Below are 22,450 nucleotides of genomic sequence, written 5' to 3' on the forward strand. Positions count from 1 at the left end.
GGTTACGAATCGGGCTGCGAACCTTAAGGTCAGTAGTTCGAAACTACCAGCTGTTCCGCGGGAGAAAGATGAGGCTTTCTGCTCCCGTAAAGATTTAGCCTCGGAAACCCTGTACAGGGTCACCATGAGTAAGTTCCAACTCCACGGCACATAACCACCACCACCATGTGAGAATTAAGAGTCCCAGCATGAAGCTGTAGGCTACTGGGTCAGACAGACTGCAAAGTCTTCTGAACTGCAAGGTCGGTGGTTCAAGCTCACTATCTGTTCCTTGGAAACCCAATACATGGTTGCTATGGTTTGGAATCTACTTGATGGCACTTAACAACAACAGCAGTGTGAGAATTAGAATTGATGTTTACAGTGATTTTTATTACATTCTAAAAAGATTAACAGAGCTAATTCATTTTTTTAAAAATTCTTGTCTCTCACAGATATGAGGAAAGGGGAAATAACCCCAGTATCCCAAAAATTTCTAAAAAATCTTAGATCTCTTTAATTTTCATGTCTTTAGATATTGAAAGAAGATTATTTGAAGATTGTTTTTGGAGTCAAATAGCATGGATCCCAGCAGTGACTACCATTTCCTCAGTCAAATTTTATGGAGAAGGGTGAAACTCACATTGGTTTGTGGCATCTTCGAGGGGGTGCTCCAACATGTGGACCCTAACAAGATTGTTGTCCTGAAAAAAGGTCTCATTCCATTTCTCATAATCTTCTACCCACTTTTCTTGTAAAAAATTAATGACTGAGTTTGGGTGATGGCTTTGGGCTCCATGAACAACTGGGAGAAGGAGACATTATTCCTTCTTTAGGGAAGGAATGGTGTGCGGTGAAGGTTAGAGAGCTGCTTTCCCTAACACAACAACATGGCTGCATTTGCTTGTCCTCACTTCTATACTCTTATTGATATGATAATTTCAATCTAGAGAGATTGTTTTTCAGCTAAAATATTAACTTGTTAGGATAGTTCGTTGTTTTATTGGCATGGTAAATTTTAAGTTCACAATTGAAACATGTATAAAAGGCATTTGTGAAGTTAATGTTATTGTTAGTCCATACTGTGAGTCAAGTTGGCTTTTGTTCACTAGGATAGGCCTGTAACGGCCTTTTGCAACATAACTTCATATCCCAGGCAATCTGCTAGGTATTAGAGATATAAATAGGAATATCATGCCCCCCCATCCTTAAAAAACTTAGGATAGTAAGGAGACAGATAGACAGACAGACAAGTATGTGTAATACATTGTGGGACAGAGGGATGCGCATGATGGTATGGGAAATCCAAGCTTCAGCTAATTTAGATATAAGAGGAATGACATGTTTAAGTTTATCCTTAAAGTTAGTCCAGTAAGAAGATGCACAAGTATGTGTAATACATTGTAAGACAGAGGGATGCACAAGATGTTTGGGAAACCAAAACTTTAGCTAATTTGGATCTGGGAGTGCTTGGGCTGGGATAGTGAGTAAAGGGAGGAATTGATAAAACTGCATGGAGAAGGGGGAAATTGTAAGAGGCTAGTTTTAAGACTTTGGTTCTCCAACTTTTTTTCATGCATGTAAACTTACCTGGGAGACTTTGTTAAACACAGATTGTTAGGCCCTACATCTGGAGTTTCTGATTCTATAAGTCTGGGGTGGGACCCATCAATTTACATTTCTAACAGATTCCTAGGTGATGTTGATGTGCTGGGACCACAATTTGAAAATCATGTTTCAAGCAGAAAGAGTAGCATGTACAAAGCATGTACAAGTACAAAAATACATTGTTAGTTGCCACTGAGTTGATTTCAACTCATGGTAACTCCATGTGTACAGAGTAGGGGTGCTCCTTAGGTCTTCAGGCTGTGACCTTTGGAAGCTAATCTCCAGGCCTGTCTTCTGAGGGATTCAAACCTTTAGGTTAGTAGTCAAATGCTAACTACAGACATAGAGACATGAAAACATAATGCATTCAGAAAACTCTTAAGTAAATTTAATATGATGTGTTGACAAATTAGGATGGAGAAGTAGGAGATATTTGAAGGTTATTACATGTAGTATTTGGACTCTATTCTGAAAGTAATGAACAATTTGAAATCAAAAATAATTTTTAAGTGAGGTAATTTTCAAGTTAGTTTCCCTCATCACCAATTTAATACTGGGTCAATTAGGAACCATGTTCAGTATTGGAAACAGAAATTTGCTTGTAGTGGTTAGACAAATTAGGGGTTTATCCTCTCATATAAAAAATGGCAGGCAGCCCAGAGCTACTTTCCAGAATCAGCAAGGGCCCAGCATTAATTTTTCTATTCTACAGTTGAAAGTCACCTGGTAGCTGGTGAAGTTACAAACAGAAAGAAGAGGAAAGGAAGGGAACAAAAGGGTATTTCTCCCGGCTGAGTCAGTCCCCTTAAAAAGATGTACTGACAGTCCAGTCCACTGCTGTCTGCAAGGAAGATTGGGAACATTGCCAGCCTGAATAAATGGCATGGAGTAGGCAACAGTCAGTAAATGCCACATGATTGTTCCACAAAGCATTCAGTCCAGTTGAAGTATTTTGATGTGCTTTTCTCTAATCTTTAATTACATAGATTTTATATAGTGAACATAATAAGTCTGGTATATCATATGGCTTTTTTTTTTTTTATTTAATTGACACAGTAAGCATTTTCTCATGATAGTTAAAACTTCATTTTAATAGCTAAGCATTTTAAAGCAAAAAGCTTATGAGTTCTTTTTCTATTTGGAATTGTAATTCTTTTCTTAGGAGTAGTTCCCAGAAGTGAAATTACTGGGTGAAAGTTATGGATATCAGTGTTTCTGATACGTATTTCAAAATAGCTTTCCAAAAGAGTTGTGCCTTTTCACTTGGCTACTAGCAATTGTGCATACGCATTACAATGAGTAATTTAGCTTGAATTAAAGAAATGCTGATGTGTTTCTCTCCATTTTTGCTAGTTTTATAAACAAAAAGTTACCTCTTAAATTGATGTCTTATAAACATATTGGGAAAGAGATCAAACATTGTAACTTAATTTATTAATGTTGTATACTATATGGACAAAGCAGAGAGTGTCATCACTATGACCACAGTGGGAAGCAGAGGTAGGGAGGAGAGAGGAACTATTCACACAGTGAAAAGGAATGATGGGAGCATGAAATAAGGTTGTAGAAAGTAGTGGAGAAAACCAGTTCTAGAAATACATGGGAGATAGCACAAGCAACCTACTAATCAATTAGATATCAAAAAGCCATGCAAAATGACTCTTATATTTATGATTTAGAGGATTAGACAATACCATAGGGCCACTAATTGATTTAAATGCAAAGAGGGGCAGATTTGTTGATTGATAGAATATAATGATTTTAGTTTTGAAAATTTTACAGTAAGCCTGTCCAGTAATTAGTTGGAACTGTGCTCAGAGGAATAGTCTAAACTGCAGACATAATGGATGTTAGGACAAACAGGAAGTAGATGTGATCACTCAAGGAGAAGGAAAAAGGATGGAAGACATGTCTGGGGAAGTCGATATGTAAGGGGAGGGCAAAGGTGGTAGAGACTTGAAGGAGCAAATCAGGGAGGCATTGTAACAATGGGTATAAAAATGGGTATTAAAATCAGTAAAGCCTGATTTTGAATCCTAATTCTCTTTTTGCTAGCAGCCTGATCTTCAGCAAAGTTATTTAAACTTTCTGAGCCTTAGATTCCGCCATAAAGTGAGGAATAATGAAATGCCTGTTCATTAGGCTACTGGAAAATTAAATTAGACAAATAATTAGCACAATGCCTGCTACCTCAGAGTGGGTTTTCAATATGGTAGCTCTAGATGTTTTACAGAAAAAGAACTAAACACAAGGAATGTCCTATAAGCCAAATAAGAAAGGAAAGAACTTTCAACATCAAGTAGAAATCTGTAAAACTTTTTTCTAATTTGACAGACACAAATTTGTCAAATCTTTTGGATTCAGAATATTTTCAAAGGAATTGTGAGGGTGAAACTCAAATTATTTTGAATTTATGACAGGTAGTAAAATAGACAGCTGCTCTGCATACTCCCATGCAGAAAAGTGTCAGCATGTTAGATCCATGCCATCTAAGCTTCTCCTAATGCCCTCACCTACTCACAGGAGGGAGAGCCCTGTCTTTGAGGTAGGAGTTAGGTGGTTGTCCCTGATAATATTTTCAAGTATGTAACAAGACATGAAGCAGTGTAGGGACTTTAGAAGTGGTGAGATGCTTTGACTTTTTTTTCCTTCTGGAATTTGGTGGAGTACAAATAAATAGAAATACAATAAATAGATGGTCTTTAGCCCTAAGGGTCTTGGAATATTTTCAGGATAAGTATAAATTCAGTGTACCACTACTGCCCTTCCTTTTATGTTTCAAGACTTTAGTTTTAAATTTTATTACTTAGTCTTCATTTCCTGGGGGAAATAATTTAAGAGATTTTATGAAGCTCTGATTTGAATACTTTTGATAGGCATTATATTTTATTATAGTTTTAGGGAAATGCTAGTTTATACTAACCAAATGACTTATTTTCTAAAACAGTGAAGAATGTTGAGACTGGTCGAAGTGTCCCTGGAGTGAAGATGTTTTTTGGGCATGAGATTGTGAATGGTGAGAGTGTTGTGTTCCCTGACTGCTGATACTGGGATTTGCAGGAAACTTGTTACTGTGCCTCATTCCAATATTTAAAATAACCTGGGGTATTGTCTTGCCTTTATTATTGTATTTATAAACTCATAACAGTTGGTATTGACAATTGAGCCTCCTGTTTCTGTTTTGGTGGGTATTCTATGAACAGAATATCCTTGGAGCATTTTTATTACTTTGGTTTTACAATGTAAGAACTGTTAAAGACTTGTTACTTGAGAATTGGCCAGTAGACAGAGTTAGGAATCTAAGCAGGGAGGGACTGTTTGTGCTCAGCAAGTGAGTGTCATACTCCAGGTTCACAATTCATTTACAATTCTTTATCTGAAATGTTGGAGCAAATGTTTCGGGAACCCAGACTTGCTCTGGATTTTTGGAAGATGTACTGTTCGTATTACATAACATGTCCAGAGATCTGTACATGTACAGAGAAATGTATGGCTTCTCATACAACGTGAAATAAAATGTGTTACATGTTGAGCTGCTACCTGCAAGGTCAGCAGTTCAAATCCAACAGCCTCTCCATAGGACAACTATAAGACTTTCCGCTCCAGTAAAAATTTATAGCCTCGGAAATTCTGTATAGTGCTGCTATGAGGCAGAACTAACTCAACAGCACACAACCACCACTATTAACACCATAAATAGCATGTCCATTAGGTTTGCTACCAAAGGAGTTCACACTCCAATACCTCGCCAACTGCTGGGGCTCCTTAGGAGAGAGTAAAAGGGTGGTTAATTGCTTTCAGAATGGGGACATTGTTGGAAACCATTTGGTTACTTTACAGTGGAACTACTGGATGAAGTAGAACAAGGAGCAGTGAGAGAAAAAGCATCATCTGTTAGGTATGATGTAATACTTTCCTTAATTATAATGTTTCTCAAATGTACACATTAAGGTAGAAAGCCTTAACTCTAATCCATTAGCTGCATAATTCCTAATGTGGCTCAAGGAACTAGAAATGAGAGAAATAGATGCTTTCTTCCATCTTTAGATTGTATATTCAAGTCAATTTAAGTCATGATTGAATGAGTTCTCTATTTAAATGGGGGTCTAGTCCTTACCATTGATGTGTGGCAAAATCTGTGCATGGTATCAGCAACAAAGAACAAGTTCATCTGAGTGTTGTTTTCTGTAAGAATAGTCTAAATACAGAAAGAACCAAGATGGATACAATGAAAGATGAAGACCGAAATATATGTGAACCCGTTTCTTCTGCCCCTGAGGCATCAATCACCTCTCTGCTGAATGACTTTAAGTACAACCCTTCAGGTAAGAGTGGGACTTTGGATTTTCTAGTCTTTACAGTAGTTTAGAACTCTTCAAAGTTGGCATAACCTTGAATCAAGGTTCTATGTATAATTTTCATTTGGACTATTGCTTCAAGGTACTAAATTAAGGGAAAATATCATGATTCATTTGTTTATTCAGTATTTGAGTACCTACTGTGTGCCAAGCATTGGAGATGGAAGAAGTGATTTTGCAATTTTATGTCCAGGAGAGGCTTCACAGACATAGTGATATTTGAATAAAACCTGATGGAGGTGAGGGATCAAGCTGTATAGATATCTGGAGGTACTACTGTGTTTTAGGAATAAGAAATACAAAGATCCTGAGACTGGGAATATACCAGGATCTGGAAGAACCAGCAAGGAGCTCAGTGTAGCTATGAGAGGAGAAGTAGTAGGAAATGAGGTGGGGTGGGGAGATTCATGGAGGATTTTGTAGATTATTTAAGGATCTTGAGCTTTAACTCTGAGTGAGAAGAGTAAAAGGCCATTGTAAGGCTTTTTGTTTTTTGGTCTTTTTCATTTGACTTTTTCAGTCATTTTCATTGAACTCACCAGATCTAACAACAACAACCATATATCATTGTGATTTTAATTTGCATTTCCCTAATGACTAAGGAGTCCTGGTGTGGAGCTGTGGGCTAACACTCAGACTGCAAAGTCATTTGAACTGCAAGGTCCTGGGTGGTTCAAGCTCACCAGCTGCTCCTTGGAAACACCATACAGGGTCACTATGGGTCGGAATCAACTCGACAGCACTTAACAACAACAAATGACTAAGGATGTTAAGTGTGTCTTCAGCTGCTTATTTTCTATCTTAATATCTTTGGTGAAATATTTTTTCAAATTTTTTACCCATTTTTGAAAAATTTGCATTGTTTGTTTTCTTTTTGTTCAGTTTCAGGGGTTCTTTATATACTCTAGATACAAGTCCTTTGTCAAATATGTGCTTTGCTGATCTTTTTCTTCCAACCTGTGACTTGTCTTTTCATTCTCTTAAAGTATCTTTGGAAGGGAAACATTTAAAATTTTGATGAAGCCCAATGCATCTACTTTTTTTTTCCTTTATGGATTATGCTCTTAATATTATAGTTAAGAAATCTTTGCACACAAAGATTTTCTCCTATGTTTTCTTCTAGAAGATTCAGTTTTAGGTTTTCCTTTTAGGTCTGTCATCTATTTTCTGTTAATTTTTTTATATGATATGAGGTATGGCTCAAAGTTCACTTTTTATTTTTTTTAACTTATGGATATATCCAATTGTTTTAGTGCTATTTATGTAAAAGACTGTACTTTCTTCACTCAGTTGCCTGGCACTTCTGCTAAGAATCAATTGTCTATACGTATGTAAACTTATTTATAAACTCTGTATTATGTTTCATTGATCTACTTGTTTACCTTTTACATAAATACTGCTGTTTTTTTTACTGTTGCTTTATGATAAAATCTAGTCCATATATTAAAGCTAAAATTCTAGGCACTGGGTTTGCAGATGGCTATGTTTTACAATGAGAATCTACTTAATTTTGAGTCTTAACATAAATTCAGCCTCTCTTGTCTTCTTTCTGACCATTAGCCAGCAATATAAAAAGCTTTATCTGCAGGTAGTATGTTTGAAAGTAGATTACTTTGACTTCCCTAGTCAGCTCAGACAGTCTGCCTCTCAGGGACTTGATTGGGCTTACCCTTAATGGAAATTGGGATATGAGTCATGCTCTGACCAAGAGGGTTGGGGGAGTGGGGTGGGGGTGGGGCCCAGAACCAACCCTATAAGCTTTTCTAAGCTGCATTAGTGTTGTTGTTGTTGTTAAGTGCCGTCTAGTTGGTTCTGACCCGTAGCGACCCTGTACAGGGTTTCCGAGGCTGTAAATCTTTACGGGAGCAGAACGCCTCATCTTTCTCCTTCACAGCTAGTAGTTTCGAACTGTTGGCCTTAAGGTTCATAGCCCGATTCGTAACCACTATGCTACCAGAGCTCCTTAATCTGCATTAGTGTACGTATCCTAATTAAGATCCCTTTCCTGCTTCCATAGACCCACTTGTGACTGTGATACAATGATCTATCACCAATCATGATTTTATGACTAATTTCTTTCTTTCTTTCCTTTTTTAACATTTTGTTGTGAATTGATTGAAGGTTTACAGGCAAAATCATCAGTTTTATATTCAACAAAATAATATATTTGTTTCATTTCAATGATTTCAATTCCCTCCATAGAACAACAATTATCTCGCTTCCTCCCTGTGGCTCCTATTTCCCTTCCACCCACCTTCCCATCCCTTCATGTCATTGTCCTTAAGTATGTGTTGCCCCTTTGATTTTGAATGATTCATCATTCTATCATTCATAGTGAGCATATCTTACTAGTGTTGTTCCCCCTTTGTACCTATTTCCTGCTTGGCTGAAAGTTGTTCCCCCTGTATACCTATCTACTGCTAGGCTGAATGAAGTGGTTGAGGGCCACAGTCTCAGGTTCATCTAGTTTCTTTCTTACCAATAAACCCATTCTTCTTCTTCTTTTTTTTTTTTAATGATTTTGAATTTTGTTCTACATATTATGCTGCTCTATCCATGACCTTCTCATGTGATCCCATTTCAGAGCAGTTGGTAGTGAGTGGTAGCTGGGCCCCATCTAGTTCTTATGGTCTGAGTTGTGGAGACTCATGTTCACATGTTCCATTATTCTGTTGGACTAGTTGATTCCAAGCACCTTGTTCTCATCACTCTTCGTTCTTCCACACATGGAGAGACCAGTAACTGCACCTTAGATGGCCAAAACACCAAGCCATGTTTTTAGTAACCTCATATGCATGCGAAAGCTGGACAGTGAATAAGGAAGACCATAGAAGAATTGATGCCTTTGAGTTATGGTGGTGGAGGAGACTATTGAAAGTGCCATGGGCTGCCAAAAGAACCAATAGATCCGTTTTGGAAGAAGTGCAGCCAGAGTACTCCTTAGAGGCCAAGATGGCCAAACTTCGTCTCTCATACTTCGGACATATTGTCAGGAGGAAACAGTCGCTGGAGAAGGATATCATGTTTGGTAAAGTGGAGGGTCAGAGAAAAAGAGGAAGACCACCAACAAGATGGATTGGCCAAGTGGCAGCATCGATGGGCTCAAACTTGGCAACAGTAGTGAGGTTGGCCCAGGATCCAGCAGTGTTTTGCTATGCTGTGCATAAGGGCGCTATGAGTAGGTACTGACTGGATGGCACCTAACAAAAACAACAGATGGCCACTCATTTAATATCCCGGATGCCACTCAACAAATTAGGATGTAGAACATTGTCATGCTGATGGTCACCTTCATCCAGATAATTGGTCTTTGTCCTTTTGAAGACTTAATAAAGGGATGTCTGTAAATGTATTTAGGTTTGGGGCCTTTGTTTCTCTAGAACATTCTTCAACTTTTTCTTTTTCAAAGTTGTTTTGACTACTCTAGATCCTTTAATTTCCTTATGAATTTTAGGATTAGTTTGTCAAGTTCTACAGTAAAACCTGCTGGAATTTTGACTGGGATTGCACTGAATCTCTAGATGAATTTGGGGAATATTGGTATTTCTCCATTTACTTGTTGTTATTGTTAAGTGCCGTCGAATCGATTCTGACCCAATGACCCTGTATAGGGTTTCCGAGGAGCAGCTGGTGAGCTTGAAGCAGCGGTCAAGAGATCAGAGGACGTATTGCATTGGGCAAATCTGCTGCACAGGAACTTTTTAAAGTATTGAAGAGTAAAGATGTCAGCTTGAGGCCTAAGGTGCGCCTGACCCAAGCCATGGTATTTTAAATAACCTCATATGGATGCGAAAGCTGGACAGTGAATAAGGAAGACTGTAGATGAATTGATGCCTTTGAATTGTGGTGTTGGAGGAGAATACTAAAAGTCCCATGGACTGCCAAAAGAACCAATAGATCTGTTTTGGAAGAAGTGCATCCAGAGTGCTCCTTAGAGGCCAAGATGGCTAAACTTCGTTTCTCATATTTTGTACATATTGTCAGGAGAGAACAGTCACTGGAGAAGGATATCATGCTTGGTAAGATGGAGGGTCAGAGAAAAAGAGGAAGACCCCCAATGAGATGGATTGGCCAGGTGGCTGCACTGATGGACTCAAGTGTGGCAGTGGTAGTGTGGTTGGCCCAGGATCAGACATTGTTTCTTTCTGCTGTGCATGGGGTCACTATGAGTCGTTTCCAACTCGATGGACCTGACAACAACAACAACATTGAATAGGAGTGATGATAAAGGGCATCCTTGTCTGGTTCCTGTTCACAAGGGCAGTGAATTCATTTTATCACTATTGAAAGTGACTTTGGCTGTTGGTTTCGTATATATGCCCTGAATTATGCTGAGGGATTTCCCCTCTATTCCTATTTTATTAGGAATGGATGTTGAATTTTGTCCAGTGCCCTTTCTGCATCAATCAATAGGATCATGTGGTTCTTTTCCTTTGCTTATTTATATGGTAGGTTACGTTAATTGATTTTCTTATATTGTACCATCCTTGCATCCCTGATATGAATCCCACTTGGTCATGATGTATTATTTTTTTCATGTGTTGTTGGGTTCTATTTGCTAGATTTGGGGTTAAGAAACTTTACTTGTGTTCATGAGGTATATTGGTCTATAATTTTCTATTTTAGTGTTAGCTTTACCTGGTTTTGGTATGAGGGTTATGCTCACTTTATAAAATGTATTCAGGAGTTTTCTATGCTTTTCTATGTTCCAGTTAGCCTCCATTTTCACATAATGTCAATTTTTACATAATGACCTGGTCTTTGGAATCTAACTATGTCAGTAAGTGGGAAGTGAATGTAGTCCATATTCTAAGATTATCCAGTGGTTGGACTTTTGTTTATTCTCACTTGACAAACAGAATACTAGTAGTGATCAATGTGTGATGGACTGATGCAATTGTTAACATTAGACATTTGAATAGCAATAAGGTAAGAGTTAATGAATATGGCCAAAGTTTGTGGTAAGGCTATTGTATTGCTGAGGAAGACAAATATATCTAATTTTATCATTCTCTGGTAGAAGAAGAGGATGTAACATATACAGTGATTGATCAGTTCCAGCAGAAGTTTGGTGCTGCAGTAAGTATTTTCCTCAATCATCCCTAGTGTTGTCTTTTTGTATCATGCCTTATGTATTTCTTATTATAAAATCTTTGGTGTTTTCCCTATTAATTCAACTACAATCTACCTGCCTGCTATATGCCAAGCACTGTTTTAAGCTCTGGGGCAAAACAGTAATCAGGACAATGATTTACATTCTAATGCCAGATATAAACATACAACAATTAGCTGGTGGTGTTATGAAGAAAAATAAAGCATAGAATGGGAAACAGAGTGATGAGGAGGTCCTGTATTTTATAGGGTAGACAGAGCAAGCTTTTCTGACCCAGTGACATTGTAGCAGAGACCTGATGAAAGTAAGGGGCTAGCCATGTGGGTATCTAGGTAAAGAACTTCAAAAAGGTGAAACTAGTAAGATGGGAGCACATTTGGCTTGCGTGGTAGAACAGACAGGAGATCAATGGGGCAGGACCACAGTGAAGAAAAGTAGTAGGGGATGGAAAAGGGTGAGGTATTGTAGGGATTTTAATTTTGACTGGAGTGGTATAGGAAGCCATTAGTAGTTTTTAAGTAGTATAAAAAAATCATCTGACATTTTAAAAAGGACTATTCAGATGTTTTAAGGAGCTCTGGTCACATAGAGGTTATGACTAAGGCTGTTAACCTCAAGGTCAGCAGTTCAAAACTACTACTACTTTCTGCAGGAGAAAGGTGAAGCTTTCTGTTCCAGTAAAGATTTACAGCTTTGGAAATCCTATGTAGTGTCACTGTGAGCTGGAACCAACTCTACAACACACCATCATCACTGCTCAGATGTTTTATTTGGCCAATTTCTTGATAATTATTTATTAATTTTAGAAGGGACAGTTACTAATTATTCATCAGATGGTAGTGTTCACTAGGAGAATCATTGAGCTTTCTGTTTGGATGCCAGCTTATTCTTCAGTCTGCTCAAGTGAATTTTTCTAAGAAAAGGGGCCCTTAGTTTTCTAGATTCTTTTGAAGAGAAAAAAAAATACAGCTTTGTTGTTGCTGTTGCTAGGTACTACTGAGTTGATTCTGACTCAAAACAATCCAATATAAAACTGAATGAAACACCGTGTCATCCTCACAATTGGTGCTGTGTTGAGCCCATAGTTGCTGCCTCTGTGTCATTCTAGTTCATTGAAGAGCTTTCTCTTTTTCACTGATGTTGTTCTCCAGGGTCTGGCACCTCCTGATAACATGTCCAAACTACAGGAGACGAAATCTTGCCATCATTGATTCTAGGGAGCATCCAGGTTGTATTTTTTCTAAGTCAGTTTTGTTCATTATTTTGCCAGTCAGCTTTATTGTATCCAGCAAGCTCTACATGTGTGTTGTTGTTGTTAGGTGTCATCAAGTTGGTTCTGACTCATAGGGACCCTATGCACAACAGAATGAAACACTGCCTGATCCTATGCCACCCTCACAACTTTTGAGTTCAATGCTGCTGTCTAATAACATGTCTGGCGTATGAGAGAGGAAGCTCTTGCTTCCAAGGAGCATTCTGGTTGTACTTCTTGCAACACAGATTTGTTTGTTTTTCTGGCAGTTAATGATACTTTTAATATTCCTCTTAAACTTCTTAATTCAGTACATCGATTATTCTCCAGTCTTCCTTATTCATCATCCAACTTTTGCGTGCATATGAGGCAATTGAAAACACCATGGCTTGGGTCCTCAAACTGACATCTTTGCTCTTTAGAAATTTAAAGAGGTCTTTTGCAGAAGATTTGCTTAATGTAATACATCCTTTTGTTGATTTCTTGACAACTGCATCCATGAGCATTGATTGTGGATCCAAGCAAAATGAAGTCTTTGACAACTTCAATCTTTTTTTTTCTCCTTATTTGATGATGTTATTTATTGGTCCAGTTGTGAGAATTATTTTCTTTACATTGATGTGCAATCCATACTGAAGGTTGAAGTCTTTGGTTTTCATCAGCATTTCAAGTCCTCTTCTCTTCCAGCAAGCAAAGTTGTATCATCTGTATAATGCTGGTTTGTCGGGGACCGGCCTCTACAGGAAAGTTTGGTTCACGACGTAGGGAGATCTGGCAGTGAAAGAGATAGAAAAAGAATATACACAAAGACGCGACGACAGAGACAAAGAGACACCCCGAAACCAGAGTGGATGCAAGACTTGCAACCAGAGTGGATGCCAGACTTGCTGGCAGACCCTGGATTGCAGGCATCAGGGCCCCTGCAGGCAGTAATGCATGCAGAATTTGGTCTGCATCAGTCTTTTATTTCAGGGAGGGATTTTACACAAAGGAAGAAGGGGATTATTAAGACAGGGTACAGAAATGAAATGTGATTAATCATTCAAAACAGGACACAATGATTTACAGGAACAAATTCTAAAATATACATGTCAAATTGTCTTAATAATCTAACATCCTTAATTTTCCAGAAATTCAAGCAAATTGTTATAAGTTACTTTTTAGGTTCAAATCCTAAGGCAGAAACTCGAGGTTTCTCAAGGCTAATTAACATACCTTTAGCACTTAATCTCGAATGGGTAAAGGTGAAAAGAATTTCAAAAGGTCTGAAGAGAGTCAAGCTGTTTCAGCTACCTGGCTTAGGCTTGCAGGAGGAAGAAGGATGCCTAGGTTAATGGTTTGCACCTGGGGATGATTTGAGGAGGATGTCACTATTATTCATTGAACAATACTCCGGAATTTGCCAATCTACTTTGAATGAATTCCTTGGGAGGATAGTCTCCAGAGCCTCCCAGCAAACTTGCCTTTGGAACTTTACAGCCTTGGCTTTAGAAGAGGCTTTTGTTTTAATATTTGTCCATGGGTATCAAGGGCTCATGTATTAAGTTAATATCAAACATAACTGAGTAACTTGATATAGAACAGTTTAGCCATGCTTGCCAGGTGTCCAGTTTTGTTCCCAGGACCCTACGCACTGCCAACACAGTGAAGACATTAAAAGAGGCACATAAGAAACCATTTTCTCAGAAGCTACAATTACTGGAGTTAGAAGCATAGAATGAAGAATAAGACCAAAGAAAATTATGCAGAGATAGCCCAACAGTGAGTTCGTAAAAGCCTATGAACAAGGAGGTCACTTCCTTGGCCCTCAGGGTCCCTGGCTGGCAATCCTGAGCGGGGCCTTCGTGTTGGATTTTCATCCATGGCACAGGGCCTCAACATCTCAGTGCTTCGCGGTCCCCAACACTGGTTGGTAGAGTCTTCCTCCAACCCTGATGCCACATTTTCCTTCATATAATCTAGTTCTTTGGATTATTTGCTCAGCATACAGATTAAAGAAATTTTCTGGAATTAAATAAATGTGCTGATATTTCCTGGCACAACCCTGGCACATACTTTTCCTGATTTTAAACTATTCAGTATCCCCTTGCTCTATTCTAATGACTGCCTCCTGCTCTCTATATAGGTTGCTCATGAGCACTAGTGTTCTGGAATACCCATTCTTCAAAAAGTGATCCATAGTTTGTTATGATCCACACAGTTAAATGCCCTTGCATAGTCAATAAAGCACAAGTTAACATCTTTCTGATATTTTCTTCTTTTAGCCAAGATCCATCTGATGTCAGCAGTGATATCCTTGCTAATATTTAAAATACTGGTGGTATAACTTCCATCAACACAGCAACACACAAGCCACCATAGGACAGCAAACTGATAGATGAGTGGTGGCCCTTAGCCCTAGTCAACCACTGAACTACTTTCTACTTTTATAGAGTAGCTTATTCTGAAAGTTTCATATAAATGATATTATATAACAAGTGGCCTTTTTTGCCTGACTCCTTCTACTTAACAGTGTTTTCAGTGGTCATCCATGTTGTACCATGTATCAACACTTCCTTTTTTTTTAAATTACTGAACAATATTCCATTGTATGTATAGGCACTATATACTCATTTTTTCATCAGCTGACAGACATCTGAGTTATTTCCACTTTTTGCTTATTTTGAATAATGCTGATATGAGTATTCATATACCATTTTTGAGTGGACATATGTTAGTATTTCTTTTGATTATATTCCTAGGAGTGCAATTGCTGGGTTGTATGGTACCTCTAAGGAGCCTTGGTGTTGCTGTTAGATATGCACTGGACTGCTGTAGGTAAAATTATCTGTTCCATCAGCTGTTCCACTGGAAAAAGATGAACCTTTTTGCTCCCATAAAGATATGTAGCCTCGGAAACACTATACAGTGTGGTTATTATTCCAGTCTACTCCGTGGCACTGCTTTTGGTGGGATGGTACCTCTGTGAACTACCAGACTGTTTTCCAAATGAATGTACCTTTTTCCATTTCTACCAGAAGTGTGTGAGAATTACAGTTTCTCCACCAGTTTTATCTGTTATTTTGGTTATATCTATCCTAGTTGTTATGAAATGGTATCTCAGTGTAGTAGGGAAATTGATTTGCACGTCTCTGAATGGGCAATGATAGTGAGCATGCTTTCATGTGATTTTTGATTATTTCTATATCTTCTTCGGAAAAGTATCTATTTGAATCCTTCATAACATTTTAAATTGGTTTGTCTTTTTATTATTCATTTGAAATTGGTCTTTATATATCAGCAGATTTCTTAAAATGCTCTGGCAACAACAACATTTAAAAAAACTGGGTTAAGAATTTTGCTCTAGAAATTTGAAGTGGTAGTTGGACATTTTTATGAAATGTGAAATATAGCTTTTATACTAAATTCAGCAGCCTTTTTGTTGTTAATTGATGATAGAACTGATATTTAGTCCCTTTTCTCTTCACTGATGAGAAATTTTTAGAATGTATACTTTATCTCCTCTAAAGAAAGATAATGTGCCAGTGCAAGTTACAATAGCCTTTTCTTGTAAAATGGAGAATCTTGCATACTGTAGTGTTGTATTTTATAGATTATGAATTAAGTATTGAAGGAATAGGATAAGATTATAGATAATCAAGGTAAAGAGTTTGTTCTTAGTATAGCACTATTTAAATTTTAAGTAATTTAAATGAATCCAAGGTGTTAAGTAACTTGTTGAGTCCTTGTTTCTGCCATTCTGAATAATTGTTACTATGAAACTGAGCCAGTCGGTGCGCCCCATTCAAGTATGGGAAATTGTTGTATGTTGGGGAGCTGCTGTTTAGCATGAGAAATCTAGTCATAGACACTAGAATTATTTTTGTATAATATTAATGGTAAGTAACAAAAGGCATCTAAGTTTACAACTCTCCTTAGCATTTGGGGTTGAAGTGCCATGGAGTTGGTTTTGTGGGAGCAGAAAGCCTCATCATTTTTCCATAGAGTGGCTGGTAGGCTTCAACTGTGGACCTTGTATTTTGCAGTCTAATACTTATCCTATGAGTAGGAATGATTTATTTTTCAGTAGTGGCACACTTTTGCTAAAACTGAAAAGGGCATCAGAAATAGTGTTTTGTGTATATAGTGAAGCCAATTCATGTTTTGCATTAGGCAAGCTTTGTCAGATCAGAAAATACAATCCATTTTGATTGCTGGCCATTTTAATTTATGACCTTTATGATGTTATAATTCCTACATTAATCCTTTGGAGATTTATTCTTTTCTCATCAGATGCTCCATATCAAGAAGCAAAGTGTCCTAAGTGTGGCAGCAGAAGGAGCTAATGTGTGTCGTCATGGGAAACTCTGTTGGCTTCAGGTAAAAGATTTTTTAAACCTTTTGTTTTGAAATAATCATAGATTTACTTTTTTGAAAAAATGTTTTATTGTGAATTATGTAATAGTTTACATGGGAGAACATTAGCTTTATATTCATCCTATTGTATATCATTTCATTGTCATGGTTATAATCTTCTCCATGCATCATCAACCAACCAAAGGGTACACCCCGCAAGTCTGCCCCTCAGTCATCAGTACATAGCCCCTCTCCCTCTCTGGATCTAGAGTCCCCAGCCACTCCATCTCTCATGTTATCATCTTTGCCGCCATCTCTGGCATCACAGTTTCTCTGCATAGGATCCCGAACTCCACTCTTCTCCCATGATGGTCCCAGGGACCTCCACTCCTGGACTGCAAAGTCAACCACTCCCCTCCTTTTGTTACATCTGCCTTTACATTTCCAACCCTCACAGTCAGTCCAGATAGTAATTATTCACTATTGTGCCACATGAGTGCCATCCCTCCCATCTCCTTTCATCAGCCCTACCCAGACAGATTGAATACTACACAGTGGAGATTCTACCTTCCTCCGCACCCTCTGGATCTAGTCTCCCTCTTGAAAGCTTGTAAGCCAGTCACTTCTTGTCTTTGTAGCCCCCATTTTGGGTAGCCAATGTCCAAGTTCCCCTCCCTATCTACCCTGTATATTGAGGAGGTGGGAATGATCCTCCCTGTAAAGATTTATTCCCTCTTTTGAGCTACTGCATCCATAGGTGTCAGTCAAGTTCATCAAATTGTATCAAATTACTCTTTTTTTCCTCTTTTTTTCCTCTTTTTTCTTCTAGTTCAGTTCTGATCATCCAGTCATTGAAGCCAGGTCAAGTGGGTATTAACTGCAAGTGTGGGTGTTTTTATGCATATGCCGTCTCTTCTTATCAGGTGGATGCTTCCCTCTCCACTCTAGTCCTCTGTGACTATGTCACTGACTCTGGGTCCAGGAGTCTCTAGGTCTTGTCACACTGTTGGCCAACTAGGTCTCTACCTGGGTTCACTGGAGTCTATTGAACAATGTAGGACTTAGCTCGCAGCTTCCTTGTTGTTTTTCCCTCACTTCCCCTTATCAGTGACAAATGTGGTTACCAGTCAGAGTGCATGTCTGCTTGTGGATTTCCCATGAGTCTTAGTCTTGCAAGGGGGTTGGCCCTGAGGGGCCCCGACCACTTACTTTGATGTCTCATGGGTGAGCAACTTGCTTTTTTTTTGTAGTAGTCAGTCGGACTACCATTATTGTTTTTTATTTTTCCTGTCAGTCTTTCTTTCAAGAAGTATCTTCTGCTCTTCTAGCCATTCCAGGCTGGTCTGCTCGTCCTTTCAAGAGGAAATTTCCCACCTCAGAAGATTCTGAATGCGGTTCAGGATTCCACCTATGGTCTTTTGCAATGCAGAGGCTCCGCAGGAAGTTGTAGCCCCATTTTAGGTATTCCAATCAGTTACAGGCAGAAGACAGACTTATAAGCTTTCAATGGTGACATTTCTGGCTATTCCTTTCTCTCTCCCTCAAGTGTCTATTTTATAATGGTCATAGATTTACTTTTAGAATGTATTATGGTTAAATAAGGAGCCTTGGTAGTATAGCAGATTACAAGCTCGGCTGCTAAATACAAGGTCAGCAGTTCAAATCTACCAATTGCTCCTTGGAAGAAAGATGAGGCTTTCTCCTACAGTAAAGATTTACAGCCTTGGAATCCCTATACAGCATCATCATGAATCAGAAGCAACTTGGTGGCACACAACCACCACCATAATTATGATAAAATAGGTTGTTGTTAAGTTGTTAAGTGCCATTGAGTTGCTTCTGACTCATAGCAACCCTACTTAGGGTTTCTGAAGAGTGGTGGTGAGTTTGAACCACCAATCTAGCAGTTCAAACTGACCTTGCAGTCCAGTGCATTATCCTGCAGTGCCACACACCACCACTCGATTAAAATAGGTATGCATCAAAACCATTTTGCCATTTTAACCATTTTTAACTATATTGTTCAGTGACATTAACCACATTCTCTATGTTGTAAAACCAACACCACTATCCATTTCCAGAAGTTTTTCATCACTCCAAGTAGTAACTCCATATGGAAACCTCCCATTCTTCCTTTCCCACAGGCCCTGGTAATTAGTAATAAATTTTTGTCTCTATGCATTTCTATTCAAGATATTTTATCTAAGTGGAATCAGACAATATTTGTCTTTTTACATCTGACTTATTTTACTCAGCATAATGTTTCCTAAGAATCATTCATGTTGTAGCATGTATTAGAAGCTCATTTCTTTTTAAGGCTGAATGATAGTCCATAACATTTTGTTTTCCTTTTCATCTGCTGATGGACACTTAGGTTATACCCGACTTTTGGCAATTGTGAATAATGATGCAGTAAGCATTTATGCACAAATTTCTGTTTGGCTCCTTGCTTTCAAGTTGATGAATGAGTGAGTGAGTGAGTGAGTATGTGAGTGAGTCAGTGAGTGAGTAAATAAACAAATGAATTAAAAAACAACAACAACATACAAACACAGTTTCTTCCATAGAGTGAAATTCTGGCACCAGCTGTTAAGAAACCATTTGTGACTTGGTACATGTAGAATGCACTTAAAGGAAATGGGCTTTTCTTTAAGTTTAAATTATTTGACTATTTAATCCCCATCTCTGGTTAAATATTTTTACATACAATAAGATGAAGACAGTAAATGTTTTTTAAGAGTTTTAAAACTTTTTATTTCTTTTGACCTATTTCTCAGGTCTACTTTTACAAATGTAAGTAATTTAAAATATGGAGAAAAGTATGTGAGAACCTATTTATTCATTATGGCATTATGTTTTTCTTAAGTGCCATCAAGTCGTTTCTGACCCATAGCAACCCTGAACAGGGTTTCCAAGGCTGTAAATCTTTACGGGAGCAGAAAGTCTCATCTTTTTCCCATGGACCAGCTGGTAGTTTCAAACTGCTGACCTTGCAGTTCACAGCCCAATTCATAACCACTACGCTACCAGAGCTCCTTATATAGTGGTACAAATCAGATAGTAAGCAGAAACCACTCAAATAGTTAATAATAGAAGATGTTATACAGTACATTTGATAAATCTGGTAGGTTAGTGGTTACGAATCGGGCTGCTAACCTCAAGGTTGGCAGTTCAAAACTACCAGCTGTTCCTCGGGAGAAAGATGAGGCTTTCTGCTCCCGTAAAGATTTGCAGCCTTGAAAACCCTGTACAGGGACAATATGAGTCGGAACCGACTCCACACTACTTAACAACAACAACAACAAGGCAGCTGCCAAATATTGATGACAGAGCAATGTAGAAAAATGTTTGAAAGTGTATGAGTAAAAAGCAGGATATAGAATTAGAGCCATTTACATTTTCTTCATTTGGCATTATAAAAGGTAGAGTTGAATGGCTTGTCTTCCTTTACTGAGGAAATGGGTTAACAGGTGTCCATTTGCTATGCTCTGTTGTATTTGTTGCGTATGTAGTGGTGAATCTGACTATCACACCACATGGCATTTATAGTGTAGCAGAGAATTATTTTCCAAACTTTTTGATATGTCTATTTAATTTTTGGAGCCCCAGTGTGGTGCCATAAGATATGTACTGGACTGTAAACCACAAGGTTGTAGGTTCAAACCCACCAGCCACTCCTTGGAAACCCTATATAGAATTGCTAAGAGTAAGGACTAACTTGATGGCAGATAACAATAACAATGATTTAACTTTTAAGGAGCCCTGGATAAGCACTGGACTGCTAACAGCAAGGATGGCAGTTCAAACACTGCTACTCTTGTGGACAAAATACAAGACTTTCTGCTGCCATAAATAATTACAGCCTCAGAAACCATACACAGGGTCACTATGAATCAGAACTGAATCAATGGCAGTGGGATTTTATTTTTATAATTAAAGAGGTATGGAAAAAAGTAGGGATTGACTATTTTTATTTTAAGTGTAACATTCTAGCAAAAAACATGAGAGTTCTGAGAATGGGTATGAGTTAGGCCTGACAATTGTAAGTGTACAAACAGTTCAGCTCCTAAAACAACAAAGATGACATCAGGCTACCTTAGAATTTTATACTTGTATTCAGTCTGTCAATAAATCTGTGTTGAATGTTAGACATTCTACCATTTTTTAAACTGTTAGAGGTCTGGGATCTTGAGTTTGAGTAAGTTTACTTAATACTGAATGTTGCTGTTGTTATGTGCCGTGGAGTCGGTTCCAACTCATAGCGACCCTGTACGGGGTTTCCGAGGCTGTAAATCTTTACAGGAGCTGACCTTGGACTAGTCTGTGCTTATCCTACAGTGCCATGCCAGGACCTCTACGAATACTATGTTGTTGTCAAGTGTTGTTGAGTCAGTTCTGACTCATAGCAAACCTGTATAGTGTCTGGTGAATTTGAAGATAAAGAAGTTTGATACAGGAAGCAAGTGTAAATTGCTACAATTTAATGATCTTGACCTGTAGTAGCTCAAAATACCAACTGAGAGGGCAAGAGTCGTCACATCAAGGATCAAGCCTGTCCCCTCAGTTCACAGTGTTGATAGGGATGGGCAACTTAGACATTGTTATTGTTGTTGTTAGGTGCAACTGATTCAGTACTGACCCATAGCGACCTTATGCACAGCAGAACGAAACAGTGCCCGATCCTGGGCCAACTTCACTATTGTTGCTACACTTGAGTCCATCAATGCTGCCACTTGGCCAATCCCTCTCGTTGGGGGTCTTCCTCTTTTTCTCTGATCCTCCACCTTACGAAACATGATATCTATCTCCAGCGACTGGTCCCTCCTGACAATATGTCCAAAGTATGGCCATCTTGACCTCCAAGTAGCACTCTGGCTGTACTTCTTCCAACGCAGATCTGTTGGTTCTTTTGGCAGTCCATGGCACTTTCAATATTCTCCTCCAACACTGTAACCCAAAAGCATCAATTCTTCTTGGCTACCTAAAATGGGGAGTGGGGGAGGGCTATGAAAACACTAAGAGGCTGGCTTACAAGTTTTCTAGAGGGAGTTTAGTTTCAGAATGAGCAGGGGAAGGTAGACTCCCCACTAAATAGTTTTCATCTTACCTAGATGGGTCTGGTGAAAGGAGATGGGAATAGGATTCTTCTGATTCAGTAGTAATTGTTATCATGACTCATTGTGATATTCAAAGCTGTAAAGGTAAAAGTTGTATAACAAAAAGTGGAGAGCAGCAAGTAACAAACAAGATGGCGGATCGGGTGGACATACAGCAGAGAGCTCCAACAACAACAACACAGAATACCCAACCAAGCAGGCTCAGGGGATGATCCCAGAACTCTGAACCACAAAAAAGGAATACTTAGAAGGTTGGAAGGCTCACAGCTGAGGGAAATTTGTGGCAGAAGCAAGAAATCTATTGCTTTCTAGTCCAGGATGCTCGGCTGCTCCAGGAGCCGCCATCTTGGGTGAGACCAGGTGGGGAAAGGATCGGGTGGCCACAGACACCTGGCAGAACCGCTGAGATAAAGGTGTGGACATTCTTCTCTTTTGGTAGCTGTTCATTGGTCCCTTGCTGTCTGAGCACCTCCATTCAGGTGACTATAGGGGTGCCTGAGCTAGTAGGCACCCCAGCCCCACCCTCGGAGGGTTCTACTACGCATGCGCACAGATCTCCTCAAATTTTAAAGAGACAGTTTCCAATTAAAACCAAACGGCCACAGCCGGTGCTGAACTGTTTCAACTAGAAAAAAGGCCTGAACGGGGATTGTGGAGCGGGACAAGCAGACAAAAGAGGAAATAGGCC

General features: G+C 38.7%; 1 protein-coding gene across 1 annotated transcript in view; it reads left to right on the plus strand.

The window, feature by feature from the left end:
• The first annotated feature begins 560 nt into the window (after positions 1-560).
• Positions 561-22,450, plus strand: part of EXD1 (exonuclease 3'-5' domain containing 1) — a 36,274-nt gene continuing 14,384 nt past the window's right edge. The window contains exons 1-6 of the mRNA XM_006831755.1: positions 561-693; positions 4,535-4,603; positions 5,428-5,485; positions 5,785-5,912; positions 10,966-11,024; positions 16,583-16,669. Of these exons, the coding sequence (XP_006831818.1) occupies positions 561-693; positions 4,535-4,603; positions 5,428-5,485; positions 5,785-5,912; positions 10,966-11,024; positions 16,583-16,669 (534 nt within the window). The remainder of the gene's footprint in view (positions 694-4,534; positions 4,604-5,427; positions 5,486-5,784; positions 5,913-10,965; positions 11,025-16,582; positions 16,670-22,450) is intronic.

This window comes from Chrysochloris asiatica, unplaced genomic scaffold (genome assembly GCF_000296735.1).
Source record: "Chrysochloris asiatica unplaced genomic scaffold, ChrAsi1.0 scaffold00004, whole genome shotgun sequence".
In the NCBI taxonomy this organism is placed as follows: Eukaryota; Metazoa; Chordata; class Mammalia; order Afrosoricida; family Chrysochloridae; genus Chrysochloris; species Chrysochloris asiatica.